Source organism: Cololabis saira, chromosome 12 (genome assembly GCF_033807715.1).
Source record: "Cololabis saira isolate AMF1-May2022 chromosome 12, fColSai1.1, whole genome shotgun sequence".
NCBI lineage: Eukaryota > Metazoa > Chordata > Actinopteri > Beloniformes > Belonidae > Cololabis > Cololabis saira.
Genome location: NC_084598.1, coordinates 34,678,838 through 34,703,792, shown reverse-complemented (window position 1 = coordinate 34,703,792; position 24,955 = coordinate 34,678,838). Strand labels below are relative to the sequence as shown.

The following is a 24,955-nucleotide window of genomic DNA, read 5'->3' as shown; positions in this document are numbered from 1 at the left end:
TATTTGTCCACACAATCCTTTTCCTTCCTCATTTCCTTTTTCATCTGCCGGCTCTGAGTCAGGATTGTAATAATACCTCAACCATCTCCACCCTCTTTGTCTCTCAGTCTCCTTTCAGCAGTCAAAGTGGTAATAAGTTTAATTAACACTCGCTGAGATCGAGCACAGCCTGTGTGTTACGACTCAGTAATTTAGTAGGAAAGAGGACAAAGAGAAATAAAAACAAAGGAGCCACAGAGGCCTGCTAACAATGGACGGTTGAAAAGCTCTTTTATGTGTTCCCACCATCTCCGCTTCCTACACTGTATTTATAGTAGATACATACATATGCATATGTATGTATATCCTCTATGTTGAAGCTCTTCTGACGCCGTTCTCCTCTTCTAACATCTCAAACCCTCTAACATGACTAAACTTCCTTTTTCTGTTTCTGTTTTGCCAGCGTTGCTTTGTCATTTAAAGAGATTCCTCAAAGGGAGACCTCTGCAGGTTTTTATGGGGGGCTCATTTACTGACAATCCTCTGACGTTAATCAAAGATTAGATCACCCACCCATGATCCATTTTTGGAGAAATGATTCATCATGCCTCCCAAGCGTGAACACATTTTAATATCATCTATTATGTTGGACCTTTTCTCCGTTTATATCTGTGCAACACTTTGAAACGCCGGTTCTTTTCTGCTGCATGAACTATGCTGGCAAAGTGTGTGTGTGTGTGTGTGTGTGTGTGTGTGTGTGCGTGCGTGCGTGCGTGCGTGCGTGCGTGCGTGCGTGCGTGCGTGCGTGCGTGTGTCTCAGTACCTTCCACAACGAACACATCAAATCAATTTCAAACACCGCCTTACCTGTCAAACAGATTGATGTGAAATGATCTTCACTGTTCAGGCTGATCAAACGAACACAATCAGCAAAGCATAATCAACGTCCATAACACTGAAGCTTTCAAGACAACAAACCCTCCTTCTCTTTCTTCTTGTTTCCCTTTAACACCTGAGGCAGCACCTACGTAGTGTCGCTTTAGCTCTTTGTTTTTTTAATGATGGTTATCCCACCCAGCTGTTTCACATCACGAACTCCTGTCATCTTTGTAATGACGTGTGCGTGTGCAGCCCTCACATCTGTTGCAGCCTCATGAACCGTGGATGAAGCCTGATGTATTACTTTGTAATTCAGATGAAGGTGTACTTTATCATCCTCTTCGTGTGGAAAAGAAACACTTGGTTGTTTGTTTCTTTTGAGATCGCTCATGGAACAGACCCAGGAAATGACTCCTGTAATCTAATCGCTGTGGTTAAGGTCTGGCTACATTTATGCAACTAGAACTTCTTGATGTGAGGACTCTTTGCTTATCTGGTTTTGGGCAACCGGGCAGATTCGAAATCTGAGAGGCTCAGACCTCCTTGATTCACCACCTTAGCACGGCTGAGGGATTTAAGTGCCCAAATGATCCTCAGAGGGCTTTGTTGTTTGGGCATTGGCTCCTACTCTGGTCTCCAAAGACAAGCTGGTTCCAAGGGACAGTTCATTAGATTCATATAGAGAGGAAACATCAAACAGGTTGATGTCCTTCACCTGGACAAGGGTTACCAGGACTCCATTCTTGACTTATGCCTGGGTGAGGGATTGTAGCACCCTATTATGTAATAATTTCCTGAAAATGTAATAAAATGTGCACTTAACTCAATCGAAAGTGTAATAAAATCCAATAATGTAATAACTTCACTAATAATGTAATAAAATATCCTGATTGATATTGTAATAACATTTTTACCGATAATGTAATACCGTATTACATTATTGGGAATTTATTACATTTTCAGGTGGGTCTTTTTTTTCTTTTCCAAAACTGATAATGTAATACTTGACAAATAATGTCATATATATGTTCATTTTCAGTCCAGAGTTCTACATTTTGTCTTTTAAGTATTTAAGAATGTTATATAAACTTGATTTGAAACACCAGAATGACTATTAGGTTAAATTGCAGACTTTGAGTACCATGTAATAAATTCCCAATAATGTAATAAGGTATTACATTATTGGTAAACATGTTATTACAATATCTGTCAGGATATTTTATTAAATTATTGGGTTTTATTACATTTTCGATTGAGTTAAGTGCAAATTTTATTACATTTTCAGGCGTTATTACATTTTCAGGAAATGATTACATTATAGGGTGCTACAGGGATCGTGAATGGGCACCTGGTGGTCAGAGCTTTACCCACGGGATCCAGCCGGGCTCAGCCAGAAACAAGCCACGTGGGTTTACAGTTCTGTTGGCTCACCACCTGCAGGAGGTGTCCTGTGGGTCAGGTGCTGTGTAATTTGGATGATTTAAATGACGAAGGCAGCAGCATGGGAGGGCTGACCCTCGATTTCTGAAACTGGCTATTGGCAAATGAAAAATGGCTTTTTGCTTTGTGATGGAGTGACAGACTCCATCACAATCATGCACCAGGAGACGCTGAGCTCGACTCAAAGAACAGTAGAAATGAGGAATGATAGTACCTACTAGAAGGAAATATAGAGTGAAACATAATGGCCCAAGCACATAACCCTGTGGAACACCAGGACTAACTTGTGTACATGAGGAAGACTCCTCATCCACATTAATAAACCTGAATCTATTAGGTAACCATAACTTAAACCAAGCCAATGCAAACTCTTTAATACAAATAACATGTTCAAGCCTCTCAAAAAGAACGTTGTGATCAACTGTGTTAAATGTAGCATAACAACCATCTAAGGCCAGGAGGAGATTATCATCCACGTGTTTATTCCATTAAAACGTGTTTAAATCCTTCACAAACAGAACAGATGATTACCCTTTATACTCACTTCTTTTTCCATTACTGTTTTTTTCATTAAGAAACAAGTGTTTCTTTTTATGTTAAATTGATTTGCTCTTCTATTGATTCTGTGAAGCAGAACAGTAAGTAAAGGTTTGTTGTCAATGCATTAAAGGTGAAAAACTCATATGTAAAGCTAGTGAACAGCAAATGAGAATGAAGGGGTTCCTAATGGATAATTTAATTCTTTTTTGATCTCCCACTCACCACTTGAAGAGGCTTCTGGGGTTAATTAGCTTCTGTTGCCGCAGCACATTCAAATCTACTTCTAAAGACCAGCTGATCGTCTGTAGATACTCAAGAGAAAACAAACAGAAATCTAACAGGAATTATTATTTTTTTCAACAAACAGGTACTCAAAATTGCTAGTTTAAGCTCAGCACGGCTGCATTTAGAACTCTGTTGTTTGTGTTTTATATTAAAAATCTTAGCTGAATAAATGGAGGTAACTGAACTTGATAAATTGAGAGCAGCGAGTTGTGAAGCCGATGTCTCTGATCCACCAATAAACGGCTGTCAAACAGTGAAATACCCTGGCTCTTATCGCCTCAGCGGTAAACCTCGTTAAGACGCGGGGCTCGTTATGCCACGTTCATCATTAACAAGAAATACCGCGCTGCCGTCGGAGACAGCAGTTGGACTAAATCCGTGTGTTCCACTCTGATTGGGTGTCCTGCCAGTTTCATTAGCGCCACATACAGACGCCACAGCGGCAGGCAGAGAGAGGATTGATGGGGGTGTGTCTGTGTGAAAGAGGGTGAGAGTATTTGCATGTGACCATCCGTCAAACTGATGAAGCCGTGTGTTTCGTAAGGGGTGCCTACAGTGAAAAAATAGAAAATGTGGAACTGCTCATGAGACTTTGAAGGGCTCCCACCTGCAGGCGTCTTGACAGCGGGACAGATTAATGGAGATTGGAGAAGCGGTACAGAGAACTCAACACGAGGGAGGGAGGAGGCAGATAAGAGGTAGAAACTCTGGGGCTTCCCAGTACAAATATGTGATGTCATAGCAGGATGTGTGTGTCTTCCAGAGGTGTCAAGTAACGAAGTACAAATACTTCGTTACCTTACTTAAGTAGAAATTTTGGTTATCTATACTTCACTGGAGTAATTATTTTTTAGACGACTTTTTACTTTTATTCCTTACATTTTCACGCAATTATCTGTACTTTTTACTCCTTACATTTTAAAAACAGCCTCGTTACTCATTTCATTTCAACCTTTAAAAAAAAACTATCCAGTTAAATTGCTCCATCCAGATAGAGTGAATTTGGTTGTGGTTGTTTCAGATGTTCTTGTCCAGTTTTGTTCTTACATCCGTTCCCTCAGATTCCTGCAACTAAACTTGGATGTACATTCCAATAAAGGTTAGGATAAATGATAACATGCCTCTGAAGTTTGACTTTTTGCACCATTACAATACTTATAGGCAACTAGTCATCATATCTCCTGCTCTCTGAAACACATGTTAATGCTCAATAGTACACATATATGGTTCTTTAATATATTTGCATTATACTAAGATGCATTCATTTTCAATGGCTTTTGTCCTTAATGGCTTTTTTCCCCCTTACATTACTTTTACTTTTATACTTTAAGTAGTTTTGAAACCAATACTTTTATACTTTTACTTGAGTAAAAAACTTGAGTTGATACTTCAACTTCTACAGGAGTATTTTTAAACTCTAGTATCTATACTTCTACCTGAGTAATGAAGGTGAATACTTTTGACACCTCTGGTGTCTTCACGTCCATCGGTGTTTCAACTCAGGTACAAACTGACACAATCACAATGAGAGGTCCAAGGTGTCTGAACCGTGGACCTGATACTCCCGGGCTACAGCCACCCCCTGTTCAACTCAAACAAACTCAATAAACCCTCACAGTTCATGCCCTTGGTTTCTTGATAAAATAGATATGAAAAATATTAGCTTCACAAGTCGTTTTATTCTTTGAGGGGTTTTTTTGTTTTTGTTTCGTTTTCTTTCTTGAGCTCGAAGAATGAACTCAAGGTTTCTCTCTTTGGGATGCAAATGAAATCATTTTAGTGATTCTTTTCAAGTCTCACCAGTCCCTCGTTTCTCATGAAGTCGGAATTAAATGTCAAAATGTTCGGAACTGTCAGCATACTTTAACACTAAACAGCTCTTGCTGAACAAACGTTGAATTGTTTACAGTTTCTCTTCCATAAAAGAAGATCCTAAGAGACAGACACTGCGGAGGAAAGTTTGCTATGATGGATCTGCTTCGTTTTTCCAGCTTGAGGTCAAAGCGGGTAAAGCAGCAACGGCCCCGCCCTCCACTGAGACCCAGGACCCCCCTGACCTGAAGGTGGCGCTAAAGAGAGAGCGCGAGGGACACCAGCACCTCCTGGCCGAGTCCTACGCTGCAGTTATGGACCTAACCAAACAGGTAAGTGGCTTCACGCATCAAAACCCCAAACACGGCTGACATGCACGAAGCTGTAAAAGCACGAGTCAGGATTTTAATCTGCTCCTCTGAGTACATAAATTTGGTTTTCAAAGAGATTTGGCAATCAGTTCAGTTTTGTAAAAAACATGAGAGCCTGTTGTAGTTTTCAGCAATTCATTTTCTGATATTTGCACCCTCTTGTTTCTGTCTTTAGCTCCAGATCGGAGAGAGAAACTGGGGCAGGGAGAAGCTGGAGCTGCTGGAGAGGTTCAGCCAGGAGAGAGCTCAGTGGGAGCAGAGGCTGAGAGAGGCCACCGCCCTGCAGGCCAAGGTACGACGGGACCCAGCAGTGGATGCACATGAGAGTGTTAAAGATATCAAAGATTGTCTCATGATAATTAGAGCTGCAGCTATCGAATATTTTAGTAATCGAGTATTCTACTGAAAATTCCATCGATTAATCGGATAAAACATATTTTTGTTTAGTTAAAGAGTAATTATAAATATACATAAGATGTTAGATGTTAATTGACATCACTAAGACTAAATTATATAATACAGTAGGTTCATGGCTGGGCATTTTAAAACCCTGAACTTACACCAGTCGACCAAATTCACTGCCTTCACTCAAAAAACTAAGGATCTTACCAAGAAGTTTTCTTATTTCTAACCTAAAAATGCCATTACATTATGTGATAACACACATCACTTAAAAGGTTAGGTGTTTTTCCCACGTGTTTCAATTGAACTTTCATTTGTGTCAAGCAAATTTTAAGTTCTAGTTAAGTTTTAAGTTAAAGTATAAGATTTTGAGTTTTGGCAGTGTTCAAAATAAAATGATGAGACCTGCTGTATTGGAGCACATTAGGCACCAGTGCTTGTTTTATCCACGAATGACTACAGAGCTAAAATTGAAAACTACCCAGTTAGCTTTATTACGTTTTTATTTTTCTGAAATTTTCTGCCTTTTCTTTTAGTTAAAACTGTAGCGGGAACAGATGTTTAGAGGAACCTATGTACAGTATGTACCGGGTTAGAGGGGGAACATATAGGAGAACGGACCAGAAGAATATAGCGTGGATTAAAAATAAAAGTTAAGCACTGAGCTACATGTGTCTCCTATCTGGGCCATCCATGACTGCCTGAGCACGGCATGTTACTAAAACCAAACAAATCCGCCGCCTCTTTCTTTTTCCTTTGCGTGCTTTATTCCAGGAGTTGCAGTCAGAATCCTCTATCATCTTCTAGGTTTTCCTTCTGGGGGTTTACTCGTCCACCCTCTGTCGCCCTCTTTCCTCCCTCCCATCCATCTTCCTCCTCTTCCTTCATCTTCTCTGTTGAAGGATCCCGTCTCACTCCACTTAACTATCCCCTGCAGCCAAATCTTGGCAGGAGGCATTTTATGTCTCTTTATTTACTCTGCTGTGTGCCTTTTGTCTGAGTGTCTCTGAAAGTGTCTGCATTCTGCTTTGTTATCCAGAAATCAACAGACATGAGTCTCTACTTGTTTGTAGGGGGGTATTTTTCAGTTCATAGGGGGATGTGTTACATATCCAGACAGTTCAGCATGGCAGTCCCTATGGAGCTAGAACAGTGTCAATATTCACAAATGCACAGGACGTTTCACGGGTGCAGAGCACAAGATTCACAAATGTATTTCTGATGCACACACAAATATAACCTGATCTACAAAAGGCTTGTGGTTTGTGGACTTCTCTGCATTTGTGTGTGGATTTTTGAGACTCGAGTGACTTGCCTCAACCCACAAATGTCTTTTTTTTTTTTAAATACGGATTAATCTGCAACCAATCAGACATCTTCCTTGTTTCAGCCAATCATAAGAACGCACCCCACGTGGGGGACGATTTACTCATAAGTCAATCACATTAACCCATTCATACCGCCCGATATGCATGTGAATTTCAGTCCAGCAAGGACAGCGGAGCGGTAAGTGAAACGATCTAATTTAACATTTGGCTACTTAATCCCCTTGTTATGAGAAGTCCTTTTTTTTATTAATCTCAATCGCTTTAATTGCACAACTACCAGTCTTGAATCTTGCCCTGTGCATTTGTGAATATTGAGACTGTTCTAGCTCCATAGTCCCCTTGACATGTCTTCTTTAATGGGGTGACTGATGTTTTGACATTAATGACTTGGGTGGACGCCTCTCTCATCGGGTGTTTCTGCATTTCATCACATCACATCCTCAGCTGAGGCAGGACATAGTTCTTTCATGAACCTCATCTTTGGCATCTTTTAAAGGGACCTTAAATAAAACAATGAAGACACAACAGCTGCAGTCGTACAGTACTAGAAAACCTGATCCGTCTACAGTTTGATCCACGGGAAGACGATGAGTAATGGGTCAGGAGTTGAAGCCTTGTTCCACTGTTTCTTTCCTTCCTTGGTGAAGGATGGTAGTCCTGGGAATCTAGAGGCTGTTGGTTGATGTTCTAGAGCTGATGCCAAGGTCTCAGGACTTGATTGTGTGTTAAAACCCCTCAGGATGTGTTTGAGCGTTTCTGAATATTGTTATACCCAACCCTCAGTCTAACTCTAACTTACCGGACTGGTCCTGGCACCAGAGAGGGTCTTTGCGTCTGCTACTCCTCAAGCTGGGCTCCATTTCCTCCTCGCTGCTGAAGTTGGCACACCATTTCTCATAAAGGTGTAGCAGAATTCTTTAAGCATCATATCCACTTTTGCTTCGGTGCATTTCTATTTTTCCCCAGAGGGCCTGATAGACTGTTGTAGCCTCTTAAAGACTTTAGATTGTTCTTTTTTTTTTCATTATAATGCCCTCTTAAGCCAGTTAGAGTAAAGCCACGTGTATTTGTCAGTCTCATATAAGAGTTAGGACTTCAGATATTGTTTTTGTCACATGTTATACGAAAAAGTATACTTGTAGTCAGGTCTTGCCTGGGCCCCGGACAAAATAATGTAAGATGGGCCCCCCTGCGGCCGGATCTCTCCTTCTCCCTCTTCCTCTCCTCTCCCTCTGCTCTTCAGGTTTTTATACAAGCTAATGGACGTTAACATTAGAGCTAGCCAGTTAGGTTAAGTTACAAGGTTGGTAAACGTTGTAACTGTTTCTTACCTTGCTCTACGCTGACTTTATTAATTCCAGCTTCACCGTCACCACCTTTTTAAAATATTTGTGTAGAGAATCTCTGAGGCCTCTATTTTCTTCTTCTCTTCTTCTCTTTTCTCAAGTACCGGACTTGTGCTGACCGGACATTTTTATCATTCTAATGGTTGAATTAAATGATAACATCAAATTTTGATCAGCGGCCAAACCATTTTTGTGTTGGGGGTTCTTGACCACTATTTCAAGGACAATTAAGAAAACAAATAACAAGCTTTTATGTAACTCAAATACTACATATTTTTTCCACAAATAGCCATATTTTGAAACATTTTGAAAAATTATTCCATAATTTAATGAGAATTAAAAAAAATATTTAAAAAATAAAAAAATAATAAATAATGATGCCCCAGTTCTGGGCCCCCCCCCTACCCTGGGCCCTGGACAACAGACCCGCTTGTCCCCCCCTATCGCGGGCGTCCTTGTAGTATCCTCAAGTACCCTGACTGGGAAGCTGAACCGGAGAGCTGTTTATGTAGCTTTCAGTGAGCTTCTTGTACATATCCACAGATCATCCACAGATCATCCACAGATCATCCACAGAGCTTACCGTTCAGAGTTGCACGTAAAAGTGAAAATGTGCATCTGCATTACCTACGATCTTCCCTTTCTATTCCCGCTGTTCTCCACCGGTCTTTTTCCTCGCTCTGAGGGGAATTTGGTTCAAAGTGAGGACGTGCCCCGACCCCCCCACCCAACAGCTGCAGTAGCAACGCATCCAAAAGCTGCAGGTCGTTTAAATGTCTACAAAAACACTTTCAAGTGCGGTATTTGTCCGCTGTACACTTTAAAATATTTATAAATCAACCAAATTAAGTTACATACACAAGAAAAGAAAACTGTTTTGACTTCACGTCAAACACAGATCTGCTTTGACGATGACAGAGCTTCTGAAAATCCTGGGCTGAGGAATTTCACCACTCTGGCAAGCCTCGTAATGCTTGTAATTCAGCTTTACCCCACTAGAGGTGCACCCTGTTGGCATGTCACTCCGGGGGCAAACAAATGAACTTTCTCGTCATACGCTGCTCCTGTTTGGTCTGATACGAAGGCTTTCTTCCTTATGGACTACTTTTGTGAAAAAACACTGTGCACCACATGTACCGCGCTCCTTCATGTGTGGACCAATTTAAAACAGCTGTCTTACTCTTAAGGGAAATTACGATGTTAAACTCTCATATTCAGGCGCTTCGCCCAAATTACCTCCAAAATTTTGAGTTTTCATCAATCAAACAAAATGTCTCTAATCTGTCACCGTTGTCTTGAGAGATTAAAGTTGCCCTGTCCTTGACCACCGTCCTCTTTTTGACCAAAAACAAGTTTCCCAGCGCTTAGCAGCCACCGAGGTCATGACATGTCCAACGTTCCACAATCAATTTTCTGACTGCACCATCCAGGTATTTGCAGTGCCCTTTGAGTGTAAGGACACAAGTTTGTGATTAAGTGCTTGAAGACACGATTAAGTCATTTCCTTTTTTTGTTGACTATCTGGATCTTCTTTGTCTTCGCAGTCAAAACAAGAGGATGAATCCGCGACGGACGCAGCAGTTTCAAATGGAACAGGATCAAAGAGGTGGACAACTCAAAACACTTTACCTTAAATAACCTTAGATAATTACATTATAACTGCTTTATATCAATAACACCTTTAAACCTCATTTGAAAAACAAAGTCATGTGATCGTCAGGTTATCTTGACAGCGCAGAATAATTTCTTTCTCATTACTTCATTTGTGGAAAAGGATCCAGTCCCCGTTGGAGCTGGACGGCCCAGAGGTCAATGGAACGGCCGATCAGGAGGAGAAAACCCAGTTTGCTGTGTCCCGCCTTTTTACTCCCCCAGAGCTGGGTGACAGTTCCAGAAAGAACTGGACCTACTTGACCAATGAGGTTTGTAATCATTGACTACGTTTACATGCAGTCAAAATTCAGGTTATTGCTAATATTCCGGTTACTGAAACATTCGAAATATTCCGTTTCCATGCGTGAGCAAACAGGGTTATCCCTGTTTACATGGTAATTAATCATTCGGGATATCCTGAACAAACCAGCGACGCGCGGAGAACGTAACAATTAGCGTAATTTCCGCTTCTTCTTCCTGTATCCAAATTCAAAACAAATGCTGCTTCGCGCAACTTTTCACTCACCTTCTTGTAAATCTCGCTTTCCCGGTACTTTCTACCGTCTACAAATGCCAAAATGTTCATATCCTTCATTACATTTATGAAGTGATTAGTCTCCTCCTCACTCCAAAAGTGTGGCGTGGTCTTGCGTTTCTCCGTGTTTATAAGAACTTCCTGGACCCAAAAAGACCAGGATTCCTTGCAAACAGAGCATGCGCAGAAAACAAATTCCTGTTCCGTTTGATGGGGATATCCCGTTTGGCGTTTACATGACCGAATATTCGCGTTTTAAAAGGAGTAACCCAGGGGTTATATTTGGGTTTATTCAAATTTATATTCAAAGGGGTTATTGATGTTTACATGGCCGTGCAAATTCGGGTTATTGCCAATATTCTGGTTTTAAAAGGGTTATTGAGTGCATGTAAACGCAGTCATTCGTGTCTTTTTCATCAGTTTCCTTATATCTTCAGAACATTTTATAATATCGTCTCTTGTTTTCAGACCCCAGAGGTCACGGACACTTGTAAAACCTGGGACGGACCCAGTGGCTCCTGCGGCAGCTCAGTGGGATCTCAGCCGGATCTGGAGTTGGTGCAGAGGAGCTGCACTGCTCCAGACCGCACCGGCATCCGGATCTACTACAGCCCTCCCACCATGAGACGCATGGAGCACCAGAGAAGGACCCTGGAGTTCATGAATGGGAACGGGATCTCCTGCCTGGGACAGAACCACGCAGACGGAGGCGGGGCGTCGGGGGATGCCCTGAACCATCACCGACCTGCATCCTCCCTCTCTTGTTCTTATGAGCAGTGGCTGAGCTCGCTGTCCCAGCAGCACAGAGAGCTGCTGGAGAGCAGGAACAGCTGCATCTCCAGCTCCATGCCGAGCGTCGTCAGCGCCAGCGTGAGCAACGGGGCAGCTAGCAGAATGGTCGACGGGATGCCGTCCTCCTCCGCTTTCCACAATCTGGAGATCGGCGATATCGCAGCTAACCTAAGTGACGACATGAAGGAGATGACCAACTGTGTTCGCCAGGCCATTCGCTCTTCATCTCTGGAGAGGAAATCCAGCAAGGATCCCGGGAGCCAGGTAGTGTCTCTCACCGTCTTACTTCATCCCTTTCAAATGATTTTGATCGACTTTTGGGTTCAAGGTAGGAATGTTGTATGTTACCGTTCACGATATACCGTCAAAAAAATTCCCCATGGTAAGAATTTGTCATCTCGCGGTAAAAACGATAAATTCCCGTTGATGACGTTTTTGTGTAAAGCTGATTTATGGTTTTGTGTTAAACCCACGCACAACGTACGTGAAGGAAGGAAGGAAGAAAGAAAGAAAGAAAGAAAGAAAGAAAGAAAGAAAGAAAGAAAGAAAGAAAGAAAGAAAGAAAGAAAGAAAGAAAGAAAGAAAGAAAGAAAGAAAGAAAGAAAGAAAGAAAGAAAGAAAGAAAGAAAGAAAGAAAGAAAGAAATGAGCCTGAAAGAAAGAAAGAAAGAAAGAAAGAAAGAAAGAAAGAAAGAAAGAAAGAAAGAAAGAAAGAAAGAAAGAAAGAAAGAAAGAAAGAAAGAAAGAAAGAAAGAAAGAAATGAGCCTGAAAGAAAGAAAAAAGAAAGAAAGAAAGAAAGAAAGAAAGAAAGAAAGAAAGAAAGAAATGAGCCAAGAAAGAAAGAAAGAAAGAAAGAAAGAAAGAAAGAAAGAAATGAGCCTGAAAGAAAGAAAGAAAGAAAGAAAGAAAGAAAGAAAGAAAGAAAGAAAGAAAGAAAGAAAGAAAGAAAGAAAGAAAGAAAGAAAGAAAGAAAGAAAGAAAGAAAGAAAGAAAGAAAGAAAGATAAATTCCCGTTGATGACATTTTTGTGTAACAAACATGGCGGATCTGAGAGCGGGATAGATTTATAATTAAAAAGATGGAGTTGAATTGGTATTTTTTTTAACGTCATTTTTATCGTTATCGGGATAAAGGCCAGAAATTATCGTGATACATTTTTTAGTCCATACCACCCATCCCTAGTTCAAGGTGGATTTTTTTAAATATTCTCGTGGTCCAAATGTCTAAAGAAGCTGAGTTGTGTAGGAAAAAGTTGTAACTTTGATGAAATCTACCTCTCCATCACAGCTGGTCAGCGTTTGCAGCAGGTCCACCCAGACTGCAGCTCAGAACGTCAGCGTCGGCCTCCAGACAGAAAACGTCCCCGGCAGCGGCAGGGGAACGGGACTTCACGCCAAATCCTGGTCTCCTCGTGCGTCACCGACAAGCACGTCCTCTCTGGCGTCGGCCAGAACTCGGCAGATCTCGACGTCGCTAGACAAAGTGCACAGCCGCATCGACAGACCGTGCTGCTCGCCCAAGTATGGATCGCCAAAGCTGCAGCGCAGAGTGTCTTCGGGTAATTTCTTTTCATTTTCTGAATCATTATTAATCTTCCTTTTAACATCTGTTTAACTTATTTTTGCAGTAAGTCAAGGCAAGGCAAGTTTATTTGTAAAGCACAATTCAACACAGGGTAATTCAAAGTGCTTTACATCAACATTAAAAGCAGCAAGACACAAACAGTAAATAAAAAATAAAATGAAATAAAATGATAAGAAAAGAGGTAAAGTTATAAAAAGCACAAGATGTTAAAAAGTAAGGGCAGTAGAGTACATCAGTTAAGTATTTAATTTAAGAGTATGCTTCAGTAAACAGTAATGTTTTTAGGCCTGATTTAAAGGATCTACAGTTGGAGCAGACCTCAGGTCTACAGGAAGTTTGTTCCACCGGTGAGGAGCAGAATAACTGAACGCTGCCTCACCTTGCTTGGTTCTGGTTCTTGGGAACCACAACGAACCAGATCCAGATGAACCTCAGGGGTCTGGGAGCTTCATAGGAACTAACAGATCCAGCATGTATTTTGGTCCAAGACCATTCAGTGCTTTGTAGACCAGCAGTAAGATTTTAAACTCTATCCTTTGGCTCACTGGAAGCCATGGAGTGATTTCATGACCGGTGTATGTTGCCTATGTCTTGTAACTTTTTGAAAATTGAGAGCTAATTTCTCTTGTTCAGGCTCCACCTCCAGACTGGACGGGTCGTCTTCCAGCCGGGACCGCAGCCTGTGGAGCCTCCACCAGCGACCCATCGGTGGAGGAGGAGGGGGGTCAGCGTGGGCTCGCTCCACCACCACCAGGGACAGCCCCGTCCTGAACGGGCTCAACGACGGCCTTTCCAGCCTCTTTAGTGTGGTGGAGCACTCCGGGAGCACAGAATCCCTCTGGAGGGGGGAAATAGGTAAGACAGCTCTCATAAACAGCTCTCTGCTACAGGCACTGACAAAAAAAGTCAATTGGAAGTAAAAGTTAGTGAAACATTTTCTGACTTATTATAAGTCTTGTTAAATTGAAAGACTATTTAAGATTCCCAACATATATTCATGAATACTTGAGTCTAAAGAGAACAGAACCATTCTGAAATATGTTTATTTTTGCTGCAGAGTTGGACGTTTTAACATTAGCGGATGTTGACTCAATTTTGGAGCCCTAGTGGTCAGTCGAGGAACTGCAATGAATCTTCCAAATTGAACTCAACCAATTTTGAGATGTAACCATAGACTAAGCAGAACGTCACATGATCAGGTTTCTGTGGAGCGGTTTTAAAGCCCATGTCAATCAAAATTAGCTTTGGCTACCAGCTCCTTCAGCGGATCCCGCAGAATCATCTCCAGAGCGGCCGTCAGACATTTACAAAACTACTGTCGTTTTTAGCCGACGCTGGGTTTTCGTGCTGGTAGCTTCGCAAAGCACAATAGCAGGATGATTACGAATTAAGTGATAACGGTCTCCCATTGGCAGAGCCGACTGTTAGTCGGATTCGAGATTAGAAATTAGAAATAAATGTAATGCTTTGTATAAATTCTCCTGGCGTGACATGTAAAAATACTTAATATATTTAATAGTGGCTTAATATTAAGTAACAAAACAGTTGCCATGTTTTTTTATTTTTATGCACAAACTTGATAGCTTTGCATCAACAGCGTTGTCGCGTATTGACTTTGAATGGGGTGGGGTCAAGCGTTGCTGAACGGAATTGCATCAGCCAATCAAGATTCAACATTCATTATTGTCATTGTTCATAGCAAAGTTGTCCATGAGGGCGGGCCAGTAGCAGCCACATGATCATGTGTATTAGCAAAATCAGGTAAAGCTGATTACCGCCTTGTGTCAGGCTGCTCTCGATTGGTTGCTTGTTGGAATGACGAAGGCTGTAGGAAAGGTCAACCCAAAGACACAGTCCTGTTTGAATATAAGGTCACACTTTAGAACTAGTTTACCAGCATAACCCTTAGCAGGTCCTGACAGTATGTCTAACTTCCCAAAACTAGACTGCAGTTTATGTTGATAGTAATTAAAACATCCAAAGTTTGAAACAGTTAACATGCCCGCCCTGTTTATAAGTGGAGTTGGGCAACGCGGTATAACCGTCAGGTTGCGCATGAATTTCCGAATCTACTTTGGCACCACCCAAAATCCCTGTCACTGTTTCTTAGATTTGACATTTTATTTAACCATCGTTGACTTTAAAGTGCAAGTTTTCACATCTCAGCTTTGATCGCTTTTCTTTGTGACAGGAACCAACCCGACTGCCAGCCCAGCTCGACATGCCCCTCCTGCAGGAAAACCCTCCGGGCCAGCTGCTGCTGGCCCTGAGCCCAGCCCTCAGCGGTACGGAGGTCTGGTCCAGGAGTTTATCAGGAATGTGTGCAGCGCCCGCCCCCCAGCGGGAGCCCCCCTCCCCGGGGAGCGAGCGCAAAGAGATTCCCTCAGCGGCCTCGGAGGGCTGGCTGTCACGGGGGGCTTCGGCACCCTGGATGAGCAAAAGCTGGATTGCGTGGCAGTTTCCGTCGGAGGCCTCAGCCCTCTGGCTGGTTTGGGTGGAGCCAATGACAGCGTGACCAGGATTGTTAATAAGAGGTTCATGAGGCAGACTGCCGGGGAGGAGATGGTCAGCATCATGGGAGGAGGGAAGGAAACAGTGAGCAATGCCGTGGCTGCGGGACCGGGGGTCGAGGTGAGCGCCATGGAAATGTTTTACATGAAATACTTGTAGTTGTGTTACCCTAGCCCAGGGGTCGGCAACCCGCGGCTCTAGAGCCATGTGTGGCTCTTTAGCGCCGCCCTAGTGGCTCCCTGGAGCTTTTTCAAAAATGTTTGACCTTTTTTTTGCTTTTTCTTCTTTTTTTTCCTTTTTTTATTCTTTTTTTTTTCCTTTTTTTTCTCTTCTTTTCCTTTTTTCTTTTTTTTTCTTCTTTTTTCTGTTTTTTTCTTTTTTTCCCTTTTTTTCCTTTTTTTCTTTTTTCTGCTTTTTTTCTCTTTTTTCTTTTTTCCTTTCCTTTTTAATCTTAGCATTTTGACTTTTTTCTCGAAATTTTGACTTTTTCTCAACATTTTGACTTTTTTCTCGAGATTGCACTTCAACATTAATCTCGACATTTGACTTTTTTCTGGACATTTTGACTTTTTTCTCAACATTTCGACTTTTTTTAACAAAATTTTGACTATTTCCTTGACATTTCAACTTTTTTCTCAACATTTCGACTTTTTTCTCGAAATTTTGACTTTTTTCTTGACATTTCGACTTTTTTCTTGACATTTCGACTTTTTTCTCGAAATTTTGACTTTTTTCTCGACATTTCGACTTTTTTCTCAACATTTCGACTTTTTTCTCGAAGTGCATAATGAAAAAAAAAATCTTACCCCAGTTATAACTAATATAGAGACATGCAGCATGTGTTGCCTTCATTCTAAGGCTTATACAAGACTTTTCATTTTTTGCGGCTCCAGACATATTTGTTTTTTGTGTTTTTGGTCCAATATGGCTCTTTCAACATTTCCGGTTGCCGACCCCTGCCCTAGCCCTAACAAGACATTCTCCTATTTTCCAGGATTCCCCCTGTGACTGCGCCGGCCAGTCCTCCTGCTTCACGCGGCCGTCAAGAGCCGCTGCTCGCCACTGCAAACACCGCCCACAAGACTCTCCGGCGGCAACAGAGGAGAAAGGCGACGCCTGCAACGAGTGATGGCGGCAACAATGAAGACCCGCGCGTGAAGCAACGCATTCTCACAAATGTTACCACATGTACATGCACACAGACGACCTGCCACATCAGCGCACTGCCAACCCCGACATCCACCGAAGACACACTGCACAGACTTCCTCACAAACCTACTGCCACCTGCACGCACTCACCCACGCAGACACGCGCAGACCCATGGCAAGGCTACACCTGCCGAGGACGCCAAGGACAGATCAAACCGGGACAAATCCACCAGCAGGACACACGTTTACACTCCTCACTAAGCAAAGACCGCCCTGAACCGAGTGTAACAGATAAAACACTGATGTCAAGACTGGACCTACAAAACAAAACCTCCAACTTGCAGAATAGAAGGTACTACAATCAAAAATTGGATCATACATATTGATGTGCAGGCAAAGCGAAGTGAAAGGATGCCATCACAGTTTGATCATGTAAGACTACAGAGAAGACATCCGTTACAACTGGAAAGATCCTTCACTTTGTCTCAGCGGCTCTGAAACAATCGGTCCGCTCGATGTCAGCTGATGGAGGGCGCCGCTGATTTCTACAGACGGGTTTTGCAGAGACGGAGTCTCTCTGAACCCTTTTGTGTGCTGGGAGATCACGCCACCTGGGCTCATCAGCACAAATACATTCCTTCAAGTGTCTCCTACGTGGATCTGGAATTCGACATCTCGATTAGGCTTTAAAGGACTCGTTTCCGCCGTGTCTTAAAAGGAAGTCTTTAGCATGACCGGACACGGACTCGACAAAGGATGTTTGTGACATAACAGCTCCGCAAATGAGACCACAAAACGGATCTCAAGAGAGAATCTCCTATTAACGTTATTTATTAGCAAACCTGAGCAGCAGGGAGCTCTTCAGGCTTGTTTGGAGGGACGAGTTCACTCTGCTCGCAGAACGATTTTGACCACAACTACAGGAAAGATTTAAACCGTGTTTATGAAATCAAAAAAAAAAATAATCGTCAGTATATTGTTCAGAATAATTTGGAAATTTGTATTTTGGTTGGAATTTATTTGAGTTAAGATGGATATTTAGCTCCCCTTAGTTAAGATTGATTCTTAAACTTTTGAGCGACAACACACCATGCTGTGACCGGCTCACGTCAAACTGGTCAAACTGGGAGCCCTCCTGCTGACTTCATGGGTCTTTGTATAGAAGTGCACCAAGAATAATGTTATTTACTTTATTTCCTTTTCTTATTTTTTTCTTTTATATTCACCAACTACTTGGAAAACAGGCTATAAGAGCAAAACCAACACATGAAATGCATTCCATTTTTTATTTAAGTACATCTAATCCATCTTTTTAATATGATATGCACAGTTGAAAACAGTTTGTCTACTATATTAAAAAAAAACAACCTGACAATAGCCGACCCTGTTTGATTCAGTTATGAACAGCCGGCCGAAGGGTCACACAGTCTGAATATCTCAACTCTGATCATTCCTTTGATGAGAGGAAACGTCTCGGCCCAGTGCGTGCATACTGTAGGTTTGGTTTTCAGTTGCATCACTGCATCATTCCCTGGTCTGATGATGGGAACAGTTCTGAAACACTCTCCTGTTACTTCCACCATCCGCCCCGTCGCTTCTTTTACACATTTCTGTCTCTGTTTTAGTTACTACTGTGCGATCCCTATGTGCATTTTGAAAACATGGTCTTACTAACATTTAACCTTTAAATTGAAGGCTTAAGAGCTTATAGTCTGTATACAGACGGTTTATTTAAACAGAATGAAAGTTGCACTGAAAGTTTGTACTTATTACCAGAAGGATTTTTGTTTTTTAAATGACCTAATTTAAGATATATTTAAACTTCATCAAGTCGACTTACTATATTAATAAGTGTACTGTATATCCGATTTTTTTCATTTTATTTCAAAGTGCAGCTCCAAAATGACAAAATCACTTTCAGTTTGCGCGTCTAAGATGTTTTATGGGACTCTGAGGTCTTTTTAGTGAATTGAAACTTGAAAATTGAAAAAGATTCTTTTTTTTTCATTATTATTATTTTGTTTCTCCTATTTGTTGACGTCATTGTATTTTCCAATCAGTAAACTGATCAAAGTGCCTGTTAGATCGCCTGTTAGTAAGCTCACACCAAAACTGGACTCCATATGAGAAATACACAATCTAAGCAACCTCTTCTTTAATGAGAATGTTTTATGCACATAGATACAACCGATCAGTACTAAAGCTAAACGAGAGTACTGTCGCAGCGAAGGAGGGACGAAGTGGTTACGAGGTCTTGAAGGACGTCGTTCTATATATTGACTTTTTATATCAAGGGTTAGTTTTTCTGAAATCTAAATTATTATTTTTAGTTCTGTTCATTTTTTTTATTGGCTGTTTTGCTGATCTATCAGCCTGTCTCTGTTTCTATTTTGTTATTATGGTGCTACTTGCTGTAAAGTCTACTGCGGGCTCGCTGCTTTCAACGAGGCATCTGCCCATCCGTCTGAGTCTTTGAGTTACAAGTCCAGCAGTCGGCCGTCTCCGCTCGCCCTCTGATGGCTCAGCAGTTGAAAATAGGGCATTACGGTAACAGTGCGTGTATTTAAATAACACCCTGAGGAAAACCCACAGTCTCTACGCTGCTGTCTGACTCCACTCCAGGCCTCACTGCTGGTACAAAATCAAGTGCATGAAACCAGTCACTGCCTCAGAAGCTGCTGGTCTTGCCAACAGGACAAGACTGTCTCATTTTCTTTTCTTTCTTTCTTTTTGACCTCAATGAACAGGAAACTGTTTTAGCCAAGCAGTTGGATTAAAGTACGGATTCCAAGCAGGTTTCGTGTTTCAGTGTCCCCGACAGCGGAGCAGTTATTCCTTTCTACACTCTGACATTTTCATCGTTTAAAACTGTTCAGTTTAAATAATCATGTATTTTTAAAATAACTGCAGATGAAAGAAAACATTTAAATTATTGATGAGTGCTTTTGTTGCAAATTAAAGATGGAGTTGGCCATTTTTGCTAATAATGTTAACTCACTAATTTAGCTAAGCCACCATAACTGCGCAAAATGTATATTTCCCTTTCGTAGAGGAATAATTTCAAGGGATGCTCCTCTGACAATCCACATTACAAAAATAACACATTTATCACTTTAATGTGTGCCCTTTCAAAGCTACGTGTATCTTTCTTCGCCGCTGCTGTTGCTAAGATCTTTTTGCTACTTTTTGCGTGGAATCAAAAACAAAAACAAAACAATTTAAAGTTCAAACTTCTCAAACAACTACTCCCCCATGATACCCCATGTTCTTAGAATGTTTCCTACATATCTACTACACTTAAATGAGGCTAAATACTGTTTTTGTGATAAGCTATCCATTAGTTACCCTCTAAAGCTACATGCTAACATAATCAAGACTTAAACATGGAGAAATGGATCAAGTTCTGTTTTGTAGCATTTAGTCAGTTTTTATCAGACTTAAGCTCCGATATCTGTCAAGTCGGAGCCAAACATCCAGTTTACATATATATATACAAAATTATACAAATTTTGAATTTAATAAAGAAACACAAAGTTTGAAGCCTAATAAGGCCTTCTCTGTTAAGTCCACTTTTTTTAAATCAAAGACATGAAGTCTTGCTTTAATAACCAAGACTTGTATGACACACTTCCTACTTTTTGACAGACCAAAAAAGTCAGTTTCATGTTACCAGCGATTGGAAAATAAAAAAGTCTGTGTAATTAGACCAGAGAAGAGGATTCAGTGCAGTCTGGAGCTCGTCAGAGTTCTGGCTGCAGTGGCTCCGGTCCAACCGTGACTCAGTCGTCCCATCGCCTCTCCCTCGCCCAGAGGAAGAGTCACAAACCACAAAGGAACCACACTGATTAGCGTCGCCAGTTTCTGCTTTCCAGATCCTCTGCAGACTTACAAGATCTGCTCCAATAAGCCATTAACTCTTTTCCATTGTAGGCTACTTTAAATTCAAACAGGTAAAACTGCAATGGATGTCAATCACAGATAAATATTATTATTATTTTTAATCTGGAGGGGGGAAAAGTCCTACAAAATAATATTGATTATGTATACAATATACACCTCAGTATGGCAGGGATTTTGGTATCATTTATTTAAATATTTGATTTTAATTATTCACAGTTTGTGTATAAAAAAATATTTAAATGCTGAGAATTTATTGTAGGCTTTTTATAACAGTTCTGAAGACATGTATGAAACTATAGGCAGAAGGTTTACCAGATTCTGTTCTACCTCTCGCACTTTTTAATATATTCTGGAATCATTAAATAACGGAAGCCATTGTTTATGTATCTTTGACATAACAATGTTGTGTTATCTGAACATTTTGATGACTGCATGTACCTGGGCCTTTTATCCCAATGCATTTATTGTCACTGTCCATGAGAAGGTCACTTTAGTGCCTTTCCACTACAAAGGTGTCTTGACTTTTTTTTTTAATGACCTAATTTGTCTTAAAATATTTGATTACAAATAAGTACCATATGATTATCCCAAAATACAAATTAACCGCATCTGGAGTTTAGTTTAAAGGTAGGGTAAGCGATTCCACACCATTTCAGACTCAGAACTCTTTTTGTCGCCATATTTTATTGCCCTGACTCGGTAAAACAGCGTGGGGTAACTTGCCACTCATAACAAAATGAAAGAGCACGATTGCTTCGGGAGAACGTCGATAAAACTCTGCGATTTGTTGACGGTTTGTTCAAATCTCAATAGATGTGGTGTCATTCAAAAATCACTTACCCCACCTTTAAATGTCATTTTTCAGCGCAAGATCAAGAGTTGAATATGAAATTTTCCTTTGATCAGACTTCACAACTGATGAAAACCTGCGAGTTCTAACGTAGGACTGTATTTTAGACCGTGTTGTATGACTGGACATGAAGAGTTTAGCACATGCAGGGAAAATGTCAAATACATTTCCACAGTTGCTGCATTCTGATTTACGACGGAGTATTAGGGCCAAACTAAGACAAAAAAAATTTGGAAATTACGAGAATAAAGTCATAATATAATGAGAATAAAGTCGTAAAATTACGAGAATAAAGTCGTAATGTTGTGAGAATAAAGTCGTAATAGAATAAAGTCGTAAAATTACGAGAATAAAGTCGTAACATTACGAGAATAAAGTCGTAATGTTGCGAGAATAAAGTCGTAATATTATGAGAATAAAGTCGTAATATTATGAGAATAAAGTCGTAATATTACGAGAATAAAGTCGTAAAATTCCGAGAATAAAGTTGTGACATTACGAGAATAAAGTCGTAATGAATAAAGTGGTAATTTATGAGAATAAAGTCATAATATTATGAAAATAAAGTGGTAATTTATGAGAACTCTAACAGGAAGAGCAGTCTTCTCCCTGTGTTAAAATGAAGAATATTGAGCATCTTGTGAAGTTACATTTATATATTTATAATATATTACGACTTTATTCTCATACTTTTACGACTTTATTCTCATTACATTATGACTTTATTCTCGTAATTTCTTTTTTTTTGTTTTTTTGTTTGGCCCTAATACTCCGTCGTACTGATTTGAGTTAGGAAAAAAAAAATTACGTTTTCATGTCTGAAGACTGACATTAAAAAAAACGTTGGTCTGTATTCCCTAGGACAGTCATAACAACTCCTCTTTTGGTTAATATTGTGAGACTAGACACAACATGACAGAGCTGGGAACACATCTGGCACCTTCCTGCTTTTACTGCAGCTCGACTTTCTTTTTTCATCTCTTCATCTCTAAAGCCCTCGGTCACTGGTCCGTTCCTCTCCAGCGTGTCCACCTGCCTGCCAGGTGTCATACTTCCTCCTCCCCCGTGGTTGTATGATAAATGCATTTCAGACACTGAAAACTTTTACAGGTCATAAAACGTCACCAGCTAATGACGGACGATTTCTCACGGGTCGCATGGAACAAACTACGAGTCTTATCGGTCTCTGTGTGTCTGTGAACCTGTCAAGAAAGTGTGAATACCATGTTTCCAGCTTTTGTAACACGTTTCCATACCATTCATATGATTCTTACATGCTGGGATTATGTAAATAAACTCTGAACTGTTCATAATGGTAGCTAGACTATTACCAAGAGACCGCCTGTAAATTCGCTTTATATAATATACTCTTGCCTCTTCTTTTTCTTTTCTAACAATGCTTGATTCTTAAATGAAAGGAGAATGCAATGAAAGCTAACTAAAATGAGTACGTGGTAAGGAAATGGTCCCACTTGTATTGCAGCTTGAAAAGAAAGGAAAGTTTTGTACTCTTTCTGTTTCTTTGAGAAAAGCTGAATGTCAACAGCTGATCTGATCCAGATCGATGTTGAAGTATGTAGCTGTCTCCCTTTATAGATCACACTTGAGCATTTCCTCTGTACATAGATGCATTTTGGTGACGTTGAGAAGAAACCACAATTGGGAAAAAAAACAAAAAGGTACCAAAAGTTAAAAGGGGTAAGAAAATCAAATCCAAAAAGGATTTTTAAAGAGGTGTTGGGATATTTGTTTTTGTTTTTCCAACCACTGTAGCTTGTATAACGAGATATAACTGCCTCCTGTTTGTCATAGAATTCATAAATAAATGTTTGATGGATTTTAAAAAGGCTGTGTTGTTTTGTGTTCATATTCAGCTTGGGAAAAGGAGTCTTCATCCTCCTTTCCTTTAAATGCTTTGTCTTCCCTCACTCAGATGGAATAGTAGCTTTTTTCCCATCCCATCTGATCGAGTAGCCTGACTAGCCGTTCTAATTATTTGCCTGTTGAGTAAAAAGAAGTACTCTGGTTTCTATGGATTGGACTTTGACCTTGATGGACCTAGAGAAAACTGGACGGCGTTGGAGAAACAAAGCTTCACATCGGCCTTGGAAGTGAAGTTGTAGTACTTTGTAAGTTGCTAGCACAAGCCTGTAACACCAATTTCAAAAGATGATGCAGCCCAGAGATGAAAGGAGTGGAGTCGAGAGTATTTTCTGACTCCACCCCCAAAAACTGCCGGCTCTGGGCTGAGGTGCAAAAAAACAGTTGAAAAGGAAACTTTTCTATTGCATATATTTTGTCCAAAGTATTTCATTCAAACATTTTTTCTCCTCTAAGAATTTGAAGCAGTAAGAAAATAAATACATTCTTATCATGCCATCATACCAGTGTTGAGTGATTGATGGGAAATACTAGTGGCTGGAACAATACACCTAATAATAATCTACAACCCAGTTTCTGTCCAAAAGGTTCACGTAGTATGTCTTGATTTCGATCAATCTCAGATCGAAGTTGATAAATATTGATGACAACTTTAGGCAATTTATCCGCAAAAATCTAGGCATCAAACATTTATTGCATCCTGTGACCTCTCTAAAGCAGTTTTCTTGTTTGAGGGCTTGCCACAGCGGATCAATATGTTCTGTATAATTATTCGGCATAGGTTTCTACAGCGGCTGCCCTTCCTGACACAACCCTACCCATTTATGGTTCCCAGTAATTTAGCTTTTTATTATAATCTGATATGACACATATTTATTAATATATAGCATAATTTTGTTTTAAAAAAATAGCATGTAAATCTAAAAAATAAGTTCTACAAACACTTGCTAGGTGTTTTATTTTTAGTTATCCAGATTCTACAAATAATCTAAATAATTCAAAACGAATTAAATGTTTTTATTTTGCAAACCACACATTTATGTTGTTTAAATCTGGTTGAACTTGGGCTTTTTGAGTATTTGTGTATGATTCAGAGGATTAAAAATGGAATACAATTTCTGTTTGCTTTTCTTGACTGACAGTTTTGCCAACATAATGTGAATTCATCGAAGCGTTTGGTCTAATAAATTTGCTCAAGTAAAAGGTAACCCCAACCAGTGATAACAGTACATGTTTTGCTCATTATTTGTCTTTTGTTGTTTTTCATTAGGGTTAACTGGCCTGAAAGTCATAATTTCACATTTTTCTATATGCAGCATGCAAAGTTGAAACAAAATCTGACACGAATGTTAACCTTCCAGCCATTTAATGTTTTTAAAGCCAGATATTGTGCTTATCAATATGAATTCAATGTTTTTGTTTGTACATTTCTTTACTATGTGGCATTTTATGTGTCCGTCTTGACAAGTTCCATATTGTGTTTTGTTTTCTAATTAATTAATAATAATTAAGAATAAGTATTTAAAAACTTTTTGACTGCCAAGGTGCTTATTTTCCCTGGAATTAGAGGAGTTAAGAAGTGTCTTTGCAATTAATGGGACTGACAGATGGTCCTTTGTTGCAACTCGAAATAACATACAATATGAACGAAATAATGATTGTACTCCTGTAAAGCTGCCAAAACTACAGACGAAACAACTTTGATAAGCATTTTTATT

The 24,955-nt window shown here is 40.3% G+C and overlaps 1 protein-coding gene across 2 annotated transcripts in view; it reads left to right on the top strand.

Annotated features, from left to right (window-relative positions):
• The window catches only part of mtcl2 (microtubule crosslinking factor 2), a 123,775-nt gene extending 105,199 nt beyond the window's left edge, over nt 1-18,576 (top strand). For both annotated transcript variants that reach the window (XM_061736691.1, XM_061736690.1), the window contains exons 16-24: nt 5,115-5,267; nt 5,482-5,598; nt 9,927-9,988; nt 10,157-10,304; nt 11,039-11,626; nt 12,650-12,920; nt 13,580-13,801; nt 15,138-15,577; nt 16,452-18,576. In XM_061736691.1, the coding sequence (XP_061592675.1) occupies nt 5,115-5,267; nt 5,482-5,598; nt 9,927-9,988; nt 10,157-10,304; nt 11,039-11,626; nt 12,650-12,920; nt 13,580-13,801; nt 15,138-15,577; nt 16,452-16,586 (2,136 nt within the window). In that variant the 3' untranslated portion in view covers nt 16,587-18,576. The remainder of the gene's footprint in view (nt 1-5,114; nt 5,268-5,481; nt 5,599-9,926; nt 9,989-10,156; nt 10,305-11,038; nt 11,627-12,649; nt 12,921-13,579; nt 13,802-15,137; nt 15,578-16,451) is intronic.
• Nucleotides 18,577-24,955: the final 6,379 nt, after the last annotated feature.